Source organism: Aspergillus novofumigatus (genome assembly GCF_002847465.1).
Source record: "Aspergillus novofumigatus IBT 16806 chromosome Unknown P174scaffold_2, whole genome shotgun sequence".
Lineage (NCBI taxonomy): Eukaryota > Fungi > Ascomycota > Eurotiomycetes > Eurotiales > Aspergillaceae > Aspergillus > Aspergillus novofumigatus.
In genome coordinates this window covers 4,083,729-4,097,863 of record NW_020194275.1, presented here as the reverse complement: position 1 = coordinate 4,097,863, position 14,135 = coordinate 4,083,729, and the positions used below count along the sequence as shown (strand labels likewise).

Here is a 14,135-nt window from a genome sequence, read left to right as displayed (position 1 = left end):
GTCTATGGTACAATTCAACTTTTTCCTTCTAGTCTACCTCAAATGACGTACTAAACTGGTCAGCTCATCCTTGTGAAGGATTCAGCATAAACTTACTGGGATAAAGAGATAAGGGACCCGACGCTCATACTCCATCCAAGCCTCCCCGTACCGCTCCCGGCAACGTATGATATCCCGTCTGGCGCGATGAATAATCATGACGGTGAAGAAGCAAGAATAGAACCAGGGAAACGGCGAGTCGAACCCGGTAACGAGGCCCCAGGATATAGCGAAGAACAGGTCACATGTATAATGCACCTTGCGCGCCATGCCGTCTACCCTCGTCAGCTGTGAAACTTGCACCCGGAGAGATCACTTACACCATCCGCTGCATAGGATTGAATCGCCGGTCTTTGTCGGGATAGACTGAGGATTCTCGACGTACTTCCAGGGCAATTGGGGGAACGACTTGCGGTCGACGGTGACGCCGCGTTCCTGGGCGCGGAAAAAGTTCTTCTGGCTGTTGCAGGTATCCCAGACCCAATACATGAACAGGTATGCAGCGGCCCACACAGCCAGAACCCAGGGGTTCCAGTGGTAAGTGGATGGGTCATGCAAGGCCAGATACAGAGTGCAGTGGCAGTAGCTCATGGGGACACCAGCCAAATTCCAGAAGATAAGCATGAATCCCCACTTTTCATAGTACATATCCCTGTCCAAGTCAGTATGATTCCATGTGTCCACGAGGAAAGCAAACGAACCAGCTGGTGATGATCAACTCCTCGCCCTTGGCGCAGGCGTTGGCGTACAGGAAATGGGCCATGAGCAAGAAGAGTACCTCCCCAGAGACGAACCCATACTCCTCAAACTGCTTCAGGGCCGTTCCCAACGTCAACAGGAACAGGATGAACCACGGAATGCGGACCTCGAAGAACATCTTGAAATCCAACCAGCCGAACAGCCGCGGGTTCAGCTCCGCGCCCATGAAGAAGTCATAGACATGCGAGCCAGTCATGCGGTGCTCCGCTCCCCGCGCCAGAGCAGAGATGTACGCCACGATCGACACGAGGAATCCCGAGCAGATCGCGACGGACATGAGGGGTCCGAACTCGTCGATGAGGGTGTACAGCTTGAATATACCGGTGAAGTGCAGCGCCAACGCGGTGGCAATAGTGACATACCACGAGGACACGGCGGAGCAGTAATACGGAAGCTGTTTCCCACCGAGATGGGGTAGCCGTTTCCCCTTGCCGTATACGCCCGGGAGGTACAGGTACCCGGCGCCTTCGAGGATGAGAAAGGTCCAGTAAATCGTCCAGGCTTTGCGGGTAGGATAGGCATGGGTGTATGCGAGGCTGACGAGGTGCGAGAGGAAGCCGGTCCATGATTGTCCTTCTTCAGGGGTGGGAAGGTGGCCATCGTAGAGGGTAGCACCGATGTACATGTAGTACATCAGCAGCGGGAAGCCGATCATGGCCAGGGTCACGCCGGGGGCGCCGCCGAACTCGAATTCGACTTTTGTATCAGGCGTGGGAGCATTATCGCGGCTTTTCGGATCTTTTGCTGTCATCTTGGTCTCTGGTTCACTATTGTACTGATCTTCGCAAAGTCAGTACTTATTCGCCAAAGTAGGGGAGTATAGGAGCACTCACCACTGTCCGTTCGAAACAATTGAAACTCACGTTCAAACGCACCAAAAACGGAGAGCAGGATCCTGACTTATATCCTCTTGCAAGCGCATCCCTTGACATAATAATGCTATCAATTTGAAGTAGGACTTCATCCGCGATGGCGCGTCACCACGGACACCGCGGAGGCCGCGGAGAACGCGGCGACCACGGTTCATCTTCTTGCGATACAGTGGAACCATAGTAATTTATGGGATTCAAGAATAATATTGGAATTGGATCCGACCTGATACGCGGATAAGTATTCGGGTATTTAATCGGTTGTGCAAATTTATACTCTCTTGTGAACTCAGGTGTGCAGCTGTAGTCTCCGGAGACTGGAGAATATATAGCTGTTGCGACAACAAAAAAGTGCTCTTCCTTTTGTGACGCTAACCATTGCTTTTATGACACAACAATCCTTCACATTAATCTAATGCCTAGAAGACTGCATTACAAGCCTCGATATTGTCTATTACAGCCTCTAAGCGATGTTGCTGTACACTTTAGATGACACCCAAACAACGCTACTTGAATCATAAACCAAGAGCATCAACCACCTCACCAGTTAACAATAGCATGGCGAGAAAATACATTCGCCAGTCCAATATAGACCTTTAGCTGAAAGGAAACTAGCGAAAGCGTAACAAAAGCCCAGTCCATAAGATAGTCTCGTGCCGTGCCGTGCTTACCCCGCCTGAGCCGTCTCTAAATAGCGGCTGATCCCCATCCCGTCCTCAGCACTCAGTAAGTTCACAGAACCATGGCGTCCCAAGTCCAAGGCACCGCATTCATCACCGGCGGGGCATCAGGCATCGGCAAAGCCACCGCGCACGTCCTTGCAAGGAACGGGATTAGCGCAGTAGCCCTTGTAGACGTCAACCTCGAACTCCTCGAGGAGACGAAAAGGGAATTACTCTCTGAGAATGCCCAGCTCCGTGTTGCGGTTTTCGAGGTGGACGTCACAGACGAGGTCTCCGTCGAGGATGCTGTCCGCAAGACGGCGGAGGAATTCGGACAGATCGATATCGGGGTGAATGCCGCTGGGGTCAGCGGCAAGCCTGGTCCGTCGCATGAGACGGAGCTATCGGAGTGGCAGCGGGTGATCGATATCAATCAGACGGGGGTGTGGATGTGTCAGCGGGCGTTGATCAGGCAGATGTTGAAGCAGGAGTATGTGTTTGCTTGTGATTCTGATATGCTGGCGCTGAGGATGTAGGTCTCGAGGAGCGCGCGAAGGACGCGGCACGATTGTCAATGTCGCGTCGATGTATGGGGTTAGGGCGCCGCCGGGGGAATTGCGATTGCGCCTTATGTGGCTGCGAAACATGGTGCGTTTGTCCCTACTGGTCTGGATTATGCTAACGAGTCGGATAGCTGTCGTGGGGATGACCAAGATGGTAAGTCATTCCGTGTAGGATTGTGGACTAGCTGACGTAGTAGGACGCCAAATCATATGCCGGCCAGGGTATCCGTATCAACGCCATATGTCCCGGGTATGCAGCCTCCCTGGATATTGGTGCTCTACTAACGATCCAGATGGGTGGAAACGCCTATGATAAGTCGGTCGATCGAATGCGGCGCTCTCGACTCGCAATTTGCGATGATTCCTCTGGGACGTCCTGCAGTGGCAGACGAGATTGCCAACGCGATTCTATTTCTCGCTTCGCCCATGAGCAGCTACATGTGTGGAGAAGCAATGGTGGTAGATGGAGGCTTGACAGCATAATAGTTCGTCAGCAATAAAGTCTTAGATCAATCGCTATATACATCTATGAACATGTTAAGAAGAAGCAGTAGCGGGGGGATAATCCACGTAACATTTGGCATTATCCTCAAACGGACCGTAGAACCGCGAACGATCGTACGGCGTAAAAGGGATGCCCTTCCTCAACCGCTCGACCAGATCCGGGTTACTAGTGAAGTAGCGTCCGTACAGAAGCGCGTCGTACCGGCCATCCTCCAGCACGCCCCAGGAGTTGCTCGGGTCCCAACCTCCGGCCGAGAAGAAGGGAGTAGTTCCAAAGATCTCGCGGAAGCTGCTCAGGTCGACATCCAAAAGTCCCCAGCTACGGAGGAAATTGTCCTTTTCTTCGTAGCTGAAGATTTGCTCATAGCGCTAGGCACGTTAGCGTTATGACGGATCAGGGTTGTTTTGTAGACAAACTCACTGGTTCAATAAAACTGACATACGACAGATTCGGATGCGCCTTTTTCAGCGATTCGCACAGGAATGTCCAGGTCTCCACACGCTGCTCGCCGCGCGCCTGGTTGAACAGTCCGAATGGCGAGAGACGGATAGCCAGATTGTCCTCGCCCACCGTTGCCGCCAACTCATCCATGAGCTCGAGAACAAACCGGCAGCGCTTCTCCGGCGAGCCACCGTACTCATCCGTGCGCTTGTTGACGTTGGAGCTCAGGAACTGCTCGGGCAGATACCCGTTGCCCGCGTGCAGCTCGACACCATCGAAGCCGATCTCCATGGCTGTCTTAGCCGCATTGCAGTAATCGCGGATGGTCTGCTTCAGATGCGGGATGGTGAGCTCGATGGGCGGATGGTCCGCGTACCGCACCGGCTCGGTTGATCCCACAGGAGGGTGAGAGTAGCATTCAGTCGGTGAGTCCCAGACCGTGGCGGAGGCGGAAACAGCAGGTGAGCCCGTCATCTGCGGGATGGTGGCGCGACCAGCGTGCCACAGCTGGCAGTAGATGTAGCCGCCTTGTTCATGCACGGCGTCGACGACTCTCTTCCAGCCGGCGGCCTGTTCGGGGGTCCACAGACCGGGGACACCGGGCATGCCATTGCTCTGTGGTCAGGGTCAGTTGCGCTCTAGCAAGCTCAAAAAGTACACACCTCCAACGACGGCGGAACACCCTCAGAAATGATCAATCCGCCCGGGGTGGCGCGCTGGCGATAGTACTGGACCATGAGATCGCCCGGATACCAGATACGATTGGGCTGCTCCGGGGTGCTGGTGGGATTGAGCGGAACGCCCCGGTTGCGCGTCATGGGAGCATGGACCACCCGATGCGAGAGGCGAATCCTGCCGTTTGCGATCTCCAGGGGCTGGAAGAGCATCGAGTCTTCGCCGTCGAGCTTGCGGATCGTCATTTTGGCGGTGCTGTCTCTGGTCGGGCAACCTAAACCGTAACTACGGATGATAAACAGTGACTCTGCGGCGGTGGGTCGACAGCTAGATAATGTGTAGCTTTACCATGGAAGGCAAACCATGGACTGACCAGAAAGGGAAGTTTGAAGAATTGGGTGCAGGATTGATAATAGAATTTATGGTGGAGATGAAACAAGGACACAGCGGCCATAACTGGGCAGCAGCATGGAGTGACTGCCCCTCCTCGGTTCGTGGTTCCCCTGAAACGCAGACCATTTAGATGAACTAATCATTTTCTAGATAAGTCTTAGGCTGGAAACAACGCCATTTGACAGGATGACAGGAGTTAGCGAATTGTCCAACCATAGTGTTGGAGATGGGAGCGGACGGAGCACCAGGTGGGCTTGTCTCGGTCTCTCCACCGGTGGCTCCACAGCCATTTATGAATCCCTCTGCCGAACACACGAGGAGACAAATAGTTTGATAAATAAAGGGTTTCAGGTCAATCAATTAGAATTGCTTTTGCAATAGATTTGCCGGGTTCAATGGATGGAGATCATCAAGTCCGGCATATGTGTCGTGTCGTGTCGTCTGCCGTCCAGTTTGACACCCGACACACGAGCACGATTCAAATGATGATGATCAATACAGACTATTCGACTAGTGTGTCTAACCAACAGAAGGAACTCAATTCCTGTCCAGATCGTCACTTGGACTGGAAGCCAGAACGTCCGGCTACAGCAGCCGTCAAACTCTGTTCCCCTATGTCAGCGGCCGAATATCCCAATCGGAAGAAACCATTTGTCTTGGGAAACGGGGCTATTTTGATATGAACCAATGATTGCGCCCGGCAAAGCTTCGGGTTTTCCATCTCTTTTTGCCGCGGGCTGGGCGCCATCTCGTATTTCTTTGCTTAACTAGCCTCGACTAAGGAAATAGTCCAGTCCAGTGTACCAAAAACCCTCCGCGCTGGTCACCAAACCTATCTTTATCGTTCCCTCGCATGTCAATTGTCCAATTCGCATCTATTGGACAATTGCGCAGTCTAGCCCAGAGGAGCTAATCATGTAGCAACTCAAGACGGCACAAATCCTCCCGTGACCAGGGTTTGAGACGAGATGGCGACAGGCCTGCAGATCATGGCAAAATTTTTCCGCACTACGGCTTTGGCGTTGCTTGTCAACCCGGTGCTTTCCATCTCGATTACTTAAAGCTTTTGTCGTCTATTACTTTAGAATCGACAATAGGATTGTTAGGATGGTCTGCAGGATTATAGTAGAAGTGAGACATGTAGAGATCGAACGACTGTCTCAGATTTGCCGTACTCTGTAGAGAGATGCAGCGATGCAAGCGGGATAGCCCTTGGCCAGATGTTCATCATTTCCCTGTCTGTGCCGGTAACTCTGGAGGTACGCTTAATGGTACGTACTAGAATAGTCCGGGTCTATTGCCGGTTCCCCTATCACGATCGATCTGGCTCGAACGAACGTGACATTTCCTCATCCAGTTCCCACTGCAAAGTACTCCGTCCGCTGAAACTAGAAGGATGGACGAGAATTAACGCATGATGGCAATTTTCTTCATAATGGCCGTGAGTTCAGCCTATCACATGCCTCCCTCGGAGAAAGGAAAACTGTTTATGAAAAATCTTGAACGGCGGGTCGGCTGCATAGTGGATTCCGATGGGATCAGCACAGATGAAAACAGGCTACAATTAAACAGTCTTCACTAGATTGAGCGGAACAGTCGAGCTAAAATACACTAATATACATATCCGGAGGCGCCCAGAAAAGCCTCCTTTACCTCAGTTCCTCTTCGGTCTGTCTGATTTCGAATTGGGGTTCTTATTTCGTTCTCCTGCCCTCTGCGTCATGCCCACTTGACGCACACAATGAGTGCAGACGCCGTCCAACAGCCTGTGGATGTCCTGCACACGGTCAATCTGGTGACACAATGTCTGTGTATACCAATTGTCACCATCTTCGTGGCCATGCGGCTGTCCGTCCGCTTATGGTACCGCCACTTCACGATACTTGAAGACGGTACGTGCTGGCCGATTGCACTCAACAGAAGAATGCTAACCTCAGTAGGGTCATGTTTCATCGCATGGGCAAGTTGCTCGTCTATCTGCCATTGGCATCTTCTAACACTATGTAGGCCCTGTTCATGGGATACTGCGCCATCGCCATCATCAGTCGGTAACCCTTTCTGTATCGTCTCTAACCCATCTAACCGTGACAGTCGGCCAACATGGCGGCGGATACCATCAATCCGACATTCACGACTCGGCCATGATCATCGCGTTCTATAAATTCTGCTACATCGCCACCGTCCTCTACTGTCCCATGGCGCTCTTCGTCAAAATAGCCCTCCTCTCCATCATCATTCGCATTTTCGCCCCGTACCGAAGCAAGATCATCTTCATCTACTTCCTCCTCGGCTGCCTGTGCATCTACTACATCATCGCCGAGATTGTCAAGATTCGCATGTGCGATCCCATTCCGTCCTACTGGGAGGGCACACCAGGACGGCGCTGTCTCGACCAGAGCGCCGCTCTGCTAGCCGACTCGGTCATCAGTGTCGTGAGCGATCTCATCATCCTCATCCTTCCGCTACCCTTGACCTGGTCGCTGCAGATGTCGCGCAACAAGAAACTCCGGGTGATAGGGATTCTGTCGGCGGGAGGCCTGGCCACGGCGTTTAGTATCTACCGGTTGATCCTCGTGGTGCGCGACGGGAAAACAACGGATATGACCATCTTCTTCACCTGCGTCATTATGTCTGGGTATGTATCCCTCCAATCTCTCTATAAGCTTATCTGACCCCCATCCCCGCAGAAACGCCGAAGGAGGCGTCGGCCTCATCTGCGCCTGTCTACCGAGCATCAACATCCTCATCAAGCGAGCGCGCAAGACCGGCTACAGCTCCAACCGATACGCCGAACAGGACTCGTCCGTGCAACTGGGCCATGTGAAGTCGGCACCCAAGAAGCGTCTCTCCATGGGGTTTTCCAAGTCCGACACCTACGTGGATCCGACCGAGCTCGGGTGCGATCAGAGCCATTTGATCTCGTACGCGGGCGCCGTCGACGGCGAGTCGCGCGATGCAGCGCTTGGCATTCATAAGACGGTTGATGTGTCGCAGACTGTCGAGATGTTGGATGGGAATCGTAGTCGTAGCGGTAGTGACAATAGTCACCCGTCTCGCTATTGATGTTTCGGCATATATACTTGGGTGGTTTTGTGGCAGCGCTGTTTTCTCTTTTTCTTTTTTTTGTAAATTAAACTGGCATAGCATTATAGACATATGAAATATGTCAAACATTAATTCTACTTTATTTCCTGTCCAATCATTAATTCATTGGGTTGTACAATGCAATTGTCCAGCTGATTTACCTTTAACATTGCCCAGCCACCCAGCCTCGTCTCAGCCGCATGATGCATCCCAGCGATCAATGCTCAATTCCGTCATCACATCATCTGTACAACACAACATTAGACATAAATGCTTAGCATCTCCGTAACTTAACGTGTCACTTGTCTGTTTTGCGAGAAACAAGCTCGATGGCTGAAGTGGCTGAAGCTGAAAAGGTACGACCGCCAACTCTAATCTGTCGCACCTCTAACATCTACAGTCTCGACTACAACCTCCCTTCTCGCGGTCTCTGCACGATTCCAGAAAGCAAGAGACCGGAGGACAGAATCCCCGACCTAAAGATGGCAGCGTCACAGAAACCACCGACCGCAGTCAAGATGTGCTGCTGACGCTACCAACCATCTCTCGCACAGCAAACCACCACGTCTTTCTCGTGCAAGACGACATCCAAACCTTCCTCAGCACGGATCTGGATCTCTCTCGCGTCAACATCATCCACAATCTCCTCTGGATGGCCGGGCGACCGATGAACGCGCGCCCCCTCCAGCGCCAGAGAATGATGGGCTACGAGCTCATCCCAACCGAGCGCGCAGACCTGCACCTCCTGAAATTCTTCTCCACCAAGCTGCTCGTCAAACCTCTCCCAGAGTACATTCTCGACCACGATTTCTGGACACGCCATCTCTGCTCCTCGCGGACACTGCACGAGTCTGCAACCGGCCTCCTCCTCTCGTACATGTGGCTGATCTGCACCCCGCTGGACCTGCAACTCGCACACGACCACAGCCTCATCCCCAAAGACCTCACCTGGCCCTGGTGGAAGGCTTTCATCACCGAGTTCTACGCGCATGTCGACGTCAACGCCCTCGACACAGTCAACAAACGCTACCAGTTCGGCGAGCTGCGGCTCGGCCGCATCAACACCATCTACCGCGTGCGCTTCTTCCTGTCGCATTTCATCCGCGGCTATCTGTACGGGTATAACCGGTACGTGGTGTTCTACGAGCGCAACTTCGCCTGGATGTTGATGATTTTTGCGGTTTTCTCGCTGGTGCTGTCCGCCATGCAGGTGGCCGCGGATGTGCCGCGGCTGAATGGCAATGCGGCGTTTCAGGATACGACGTATGGGTTTGTGATTCTGTCGATTGTGGCGGTCGCCGTCTTTCTGGGCGTGTTGGGGATGTTGTTCAGTGGGATTTATGTGTTTAATATGTTTGCGGCTATATCTCAGTGTCGCCGGGAGAGGATCAAGAGGGAGAAGCTTGCGAGAGAGCGGATACGCGGCGAGAGGATACAGCGTAGCTAGTCGATTACCTCTAGGCAGGTTTATTGAATGGCCAGCAGGCTATATGGCGATTAAGCATTCCAATCCACAAGTCCGTCGTCCCCGACCTTCTCCTTGATGAGCCGATGGCTCAAATCCCACAGCGCAGCCCCAGCATCGGATCCGACGCCTGCGCCGACTCCTTCCCCGGCTGTGCCACGTCGCTGAAATAGTACCCGTTCCAGCCCTCTCCTCAATCTCCGGACTCGTCGCCGCATACAACGCACTGTACGAGCCCTGCTCGACATTCCGGCCCACAGCCAGCATCGCAGTCGTGAGCAGCTTGCCCAGTAAACCGGGGTACGCGTCCTTCCACTGCTGCTGCATCGCCGTGTTGACCTGTTTCCCTACATTAGCTATATCATTTACCAGAAGGGAACTGACTCACCGCGCCGGGATGCACCGAAAGCGCATAAATATTATCCTTGTTCGGCTTAATCACCCTTTCCAACAACCCATACTTGACCCCCAGGATAATCGCCAACTTTGTCCGGCCGTAGACCTCCGTAGTGCCAATTTCTGGGTTGTTGATCTCGTCCAGAGACCCGAAATGCACCACCTTGGGCGCATTGCGGTGCTGCTCGGAGGACTCGAAGACAACCCGCGGCGGCGGCGTATCAGGCATCTTCGCCGTCTTGCGCAGTAGCGGCCAAAGCTGGTTAACGACGTAGAACTGGCCCAGGAAATTCACCTCGAAGTGTCGGTCTAGCGCGTCGGTTGTCTCGCCGTATTGGTTGACATTGATGCCCGCGGAGAGGATGAGCTGGTCGCATTAGCATTGGCGTCAACATGTCTTTGTGGATAACGTGCTCGTACCAAGTCAAGTCGACTCTCTCTCTCGCGAATCCCAGAAAACACCTCCTTGATTTCGTTCAGATTGCCCATGTCGCAGGGGATCCATTCGATTTTTGCATCTGCGCCAGCCTCCTCTTTGATCTTGTCGATGGCGGACTGGCCTTGTTCTTCTTTGCGGTTGACCATGATGACGCGCGCGCCATTGAGCACAAAGGCGCGGGAGATTTCATATCTATCTGTTTAGCTGGATCCTAGGAAAGAAGAATGATTGACTTACCCGATGCCCAGGGCTCCGCCGGTCACTAGGGCGACTCGGCCGCTGAGATCGTGGATCTCCTTTCTGGGACCGATTACGGGTTGGAGGACGGATTGCATTTTGTAGATTAGATTATTATTACTAGATAGGTAGGTAGGTTGGCTTGGGTGATGGAATTGTGTATGCTCTTGCTAGCCTAGCTGTACTGGAGTGAGTGGTGAGTATGGTTGATATATTATAGTTGGACTCGATGATCGTCATGATGATATCAGAGCACCGCCAAGATCAGATGCTGGCTGTAGCAGGATTTCATACAATGAAATTGTCTCATATAGGATAGGTAACTGGTCTATTCTGCAGAATGAGATAACGGTGGATATTGCTTGTTTCTTGCCCGTGGTCGGTTTATTGGTTGCGGCATTGCGGCATTGCGGCATGGACTGGTATGGCATCGTATGACATCTCAAACATAACCTTAACTGAATAATGACAACAAACTCTCTGAGAGAGTGCCTTTTCAGTTCTGGGTTTCCAGAACTTTCCATTTAATGGTTTTCTATGCAGTCGAGATATTTAGCATCTTGACAGGTGATGTAGTGCAGAATATCCATCCGCTACCTAGTTCTACAGCCTACAGGGATGATAAAAGTTGTGACAGTGTACCGTTCCATTAAAATTATTCGAAATTATCAGTGGAAGAAATAACAGGTGCCGTGCATGAAGCAGTTGACGTCGAATGATGTAACAACGAGATACCTCGTCAAATCATAACTCATAAGGCATTAGAACCAGCAAGACACTGTTCAAGACGAACGCTTCGCCAGAGTATCCACAAACGTCTCGCCCCATTTGGCACTGCTTTTGTCAGTCATGAACCTTCTACAGCCAGCAGATCGACCTACCTTGTATGAGTCGTGACAAACTCGCTTAGCTCTTTGTAGCGCCGCTTCTTCTCCTCGTCGTCCATCGTGACCGCCTGGTGGATGGCATTGGCGAGCTCGCGAGTGCTGGAGGGATGGAAGGTGACGCTGCCATGGCCCATGAAGGACGCTGCGCCCGCCAGTTCCGAGAGCACTAGCACCCCATATCGGTCTTCCTGACAGGCGACGTACTCCGAGGCCACGAGGTTCATGCCGTCCCGCCGAGAGGTGATGAGACAGGCTTTGGCGACGCAGTACAGCGCTGTCAGCTCGGGGAAGGAGACGGATCGGTGGATGTAGATCAGAGGCACGCCCTCCGGGGTGGCTGGACAGTCAGCAAAGCAATTGCGAACGGACTGACAAAACTTACCATAAGTCCCACAGATCTTCCCGACGAGGGTGGAAATCTCCGTTTCGAGCTCCTGGTACTCCTTGACGTCCTCGCGACTGGGAACCGCAACCTGGATCAAGACAACCTTCTTCGCAAGCTCCGGGTTCTCCTTGAGGAACTCCTCGAATCCCTGGAGTTTCTGCACGAGACCCTTGGTGTAGTCCAGTCGGTCCACTCCAACAACGACAATCTTGTCCTTGTACTCCTCGTCCAATTCCTGGATACGCTTTATGACGCCTTCGTCTTTCAACGCATCGTCAAACTTCTGGGGTCAATGCCAACCACGAATACACCAACTTGAGCACGGTGACCTCCGAATTGGATTTCATTGTTGTCTGTAGCTTGAGCGTCCCTGTCCACTGTTAGCGCGACTCAATCCGAATCGAGTGTAGGCACGTACAAACTCTGTTCGCAAGCCTCGGTAAAATTCCGCTTGTACTCTTCGGTATGGAATCCGATCACGTCGCACGCAAGAACTCCCTTGAGCAGCTCCTTCTCGACCGGCAGCGAGCGCCAGAAGTCTCCTGCCGGGAAGGGAGTGTGCAGCGTAAACCCAATCGGACACTTCTTCCCCTGGCTCTTGAGACGCTCACGAAGGAGCTCAGGCAGAAGCAGGAGATGGTAGTCGTGCACCCAGATCAGATCGCCGTCTTGTGCTTCGTTGGCGACCGTATCTGCGAAAATCTCATTGACGCGCTGGTAGGCCTTCCAGTAATCCTCATTGAAGACGACACCAGACTGATAATGGAGGATCGGCCAGAGAATGGAATCTAGATTACATCAGCTCGGTTCTGCCAACTTGGGTTGGGTAACGTACTCGAGAATCCATTGTAATGAGCATGTCCCAGCTCCTCCTCCAGAAAGATACCCTTTGCGCCCTTTCCTTCCAGCGATTCTGCTGCCCTCTTCTGCTCTTCGGGATCGGGGATGTTGACTCCTGGCCAGCCGAACCATTTGAATGTCGTCGAGTTGGTCAGGCCAGACAAGGCAGTCACCAGTCCACCGCTGGAGAGGCTGGACTCGAAACCTCCATCGACCTTCTTGAGCGACAGCGGCAGACGGTTGGAGACTATGATCAAGCCGCGCTTTTTCTGTTCTTCAGGCGCCATGACTATGTCGTTGTGTTGTTGATGGTTTGGTTTAGTTGAGTTTACTTGCGCCAAACTATTTACTCCAAAGTAGTGCCGTGGGGTATAAGTGCAAGAAAGTCTATATTCATAGTCACTGAAAGTATAAAACCCTGTCGTCAGGATGAATCGTCAGCCAAGCAGGGTCATGGACCTGGAGCCTTGGTGGTGAGCAGCACTCCTGCGGTAAATGACGTAATCTATCTCAAGTGCAGTGAATCATCGACAATGGGGATCAGCCACATTCGTTCACTGATCGGGTGGTGTTTAGCTGGAGCTATGACCCTTCTGACGCCTAGAAGATTCCTGTCCCAAGGTATGAAAGCAAAACCTGAAACCTGTAAGGCTGAGGGATCAACTGGGTGGGTGACTCGAATCAGATAAAATACAGGTACATACGACATGCTTCCAAGGTTTCCTTAAGCGGCAATGGATTGTCCCTTGGATTGTATATCTATCCCTTGATCTACCCCTTGACATGATCATTATTCAATAATAGTAGAGTGTTGACCGCTTTGACCACATGCTGGATGTTTGTGGAGAAATCATGCCCTCCTGATGATCTTTTCGATAACCTCATCATGACGTTAACCCACTCCAGCGGTCCAGCCACAATAGTCCACCCGCCAATCCCATCCTACCGCAACATGGAACAAATAGCCTACTCAGAGTACATCAGGCAATGTCTCATCACTAGTTCACTGCCCGAAATAATATTCGGAGGATGGCCGATCCGCATCCTAAAGGCCTGACTGCTGACCCCACCCGTACTTTTACCTCGACTTAGACTCGGGATGTCGGTGTTTGAATTCGTACGTGGCGCACTGAGGGTGGAAGAATCATTAGTCTTTAGACCGGATCTAGGCCGCAAGTATAGGCCAAAGAACAGTGCGGAGTCTCCATCGGTTGATGATAAGAGTTTCTTCATGCCGTGTGCCCAAAACCAGGTCCTACTCGGCATACCGAGGGTCTGTTCACTTAGGTTAGGTCATTATTATTACACTAGGGATCCTAGTTCATCACACGAACCTCTCAAAGTCCAGTTAGAATACCTGAAGAAACTTGTCCCGTCGATCACCCGATGGGAACCAATTGACGTTATGATAAGGGATTTGGTGGGGTATCGATGTCATCACTGAGTTTATCCTCCACGTCTTGTCCATGGAAATCAGCTGTGCGAACGGATAAACC

General features: G+C 52.3%; 7 protein-coding genes across 7 annotated transcripts; 3 read left to right on the top strand and 4 right to left on the bottom strand.

The window, feature by feature from the left end:
* Window positions 1-38: 38 nt before the first annotated feature.
* erg4A (c-24(28) sterol reductase) lies at window positions 39-1,704 on the bottom strand (the record flags this gene model as incomplete). The annotated part of the gene is made up of 4 exons (XM_024828832.1): window positions 741-1,704; window positions 360-691; window positions 97-314; window positions 39-50 (listed from the first exon to the last, which is right to left on the bottom strand). Exons 1-4 carry the CDS (start codon window positions 1,547-1,549, stop codon window positions 39-41), a joined length of 1,371 nt encoding a protein of 456 aa, XP_024686350.1. The 5' UTR covers window positions 1,550-1,704.
* A 705-nt stretch (window positions 1,705-2,409) lies between these two features.
* Window positions 2,410-3,375, top strand: P174DRAFT_458352 (SDR family NAD(P)-dependent oxidoreductase; the record flags this gene model as incomplete). Its single annotated transcript, XM_024829652.1, has 5 exons — window positions 2,410-2,833; window positions 2,866-2,905; window positions 2,929-2,977; window positions 3,090-3,142; window positions 3,186-3,375. The coding sequence occupies 5 exons, from the start codon at window positions 2,410-2,412 to the stop codon at window positions 3,373-3,375; spliced, it is 756 nt and encodes a 251-aa protein (XP_024686349.1).
* On the bottom strand, window positions 3,368-5,132 carry P174DRAFT_385740 (alkene reductase). Its single transcript, XM_024823273.1, has 3 exons — window positions 4,501-5,132; window positions 3,818-4,453; window positions 3,368-3,765 (listed from the first exon to the last, which is right to left on the bottom strand). Exons 1-3 carry the CDS (start codon window positions 4,756-4,758, stop codon window positions 3,430-3,432), a joined length of 1,230 nt encoding a protein of 409 aa, XP_024686348.1. The 5' UTR covers window positions 4,759-5,132; the 3' UTR covers window positions 3,368-3,429.
* Window positions 5,133-6,647: 1,515 nt separating this feature from the next.
* On the top strand, window positions 6,648-7,969 carry P174DRAFT_365923 (uncharacterized protein; the record flags this gene model as incomplete). The annotated part of the gene is made up of 3 exons (XM_024822088.1): window positions 6,648-6,798; window positions 6,998-7,541; window positions 7,594-7,969. 3 exons carry the CDS (start codon window positions 6,648-6,650, stop codon window positions 7,967-7,969), a joined length of 1,071 nt encoding a protein of 356 aa, XP_024686347.1.
* Window positions 7,970-8,123: 154 nt separating this feature from the next.
* Window positions 8,124-9,489, top strand: P174DRAFT_502258 (uncharacterized protein). The gene is made up of 2 exons (XM_024831079.1): window positions 8,124-8,346; window positions 8,391-9,489. The coding sequence occupies exons 1-2, from the start codon at window positions 8,320-8,322 to the stop codon at window positions 9,435-9,437; spliced, it is 1,074 nt and encodes a 357-aa protein (XP_024686346.1). The 5' UTR covers window positions 8,124-8,319; the 3' UTR covers window positions 9,438-9,489.
* Window positions 9,488-10,695, bottom strand: P174DRAFT_510678 (short chain dehydrogenase/reductase family protein; the record flags this gene model as incomplete). The annotated part of the gene is made up of 5 exons (XM_024831704.1): window positions 10,528-10,695; window positions 10,272-10,482; window positions 9,844-10,218; window positions 9,632-9,794; window positions 9,488-9,606 (listed from the first exon to the last, which is right to left on the bottom strand). The coding sequence occupies exons 1-5, from the start codon at window positions 10,623-10,625 to the stop codon at window positions 9,488-9,490; spliced, it is 966 nt and encodes a 321-aa protein (XP_024686345.1). The 5' UTR covers window positions 10,626-10,695.
* Window positions 10,696-11,309: 614 nt separating this feature from the next.
* Window positions 11,310-12,926, bottom strand: P174DRAFT_429159 (trehalose-6-phosphate synthase; the record flags this gene model as incomplete). Its single annotated transcript, XM_024825556.1, has 6 exons — window positions 11,310-11,361; window positions 11,409-11,751; window positions 11,797-12,079; window positions 12,100-12,169; window positions 12,218-12,587; window positions 12,635-12,926. 6 exons carry the CDS (start codon window positions 12,924-12,926, stop codon window positions 11,310-11,312), a joined length of 1,410 nt encoding a protein of 469 aa, XP_024686344.1.
* Window positions 12,927-14,135: the final 1,209 nt, after the last annotated feature.

Bases quoted from the DNA above. Each gene is read 5' to 3' on its own strand.
- P174DRAFT_385740 (XM_024823273.1), bottom strand. From the start codon at position 4,758: ATGACGATCCGCAAGCTCGACGGCGAAGACTCGATGCTCTTCCAGCCC. The intron at 4,454-4,500 runs GTGTGTACTTTT...CCCTGACCACAG, and splicing joins GTGTTCCGCCGTCGTTGGAG to AGCAATGGCATGCCCGGTGT. The intron at 3,766-3,817 runs GTGAGTTTGTCT...TAACGTGCCTAG, and splicing joins ATGTCAGTTTTATTGAACCA to CGCTATGAGCAAATCTTCAG.
- P174DRAFT_502258 (XM_024831079.1), top strand. From the start codon at position 8,320: ATGGCTGAAGTGGCTGAAGCTGAAAAG. The intron at 8,347-8,390 runs GTACGACCGCCA...TAACATCTACAG, and splicing joins AAGTGGCTGAAGCTGAAAAG to TCTCGACTACAACCTCCCTT.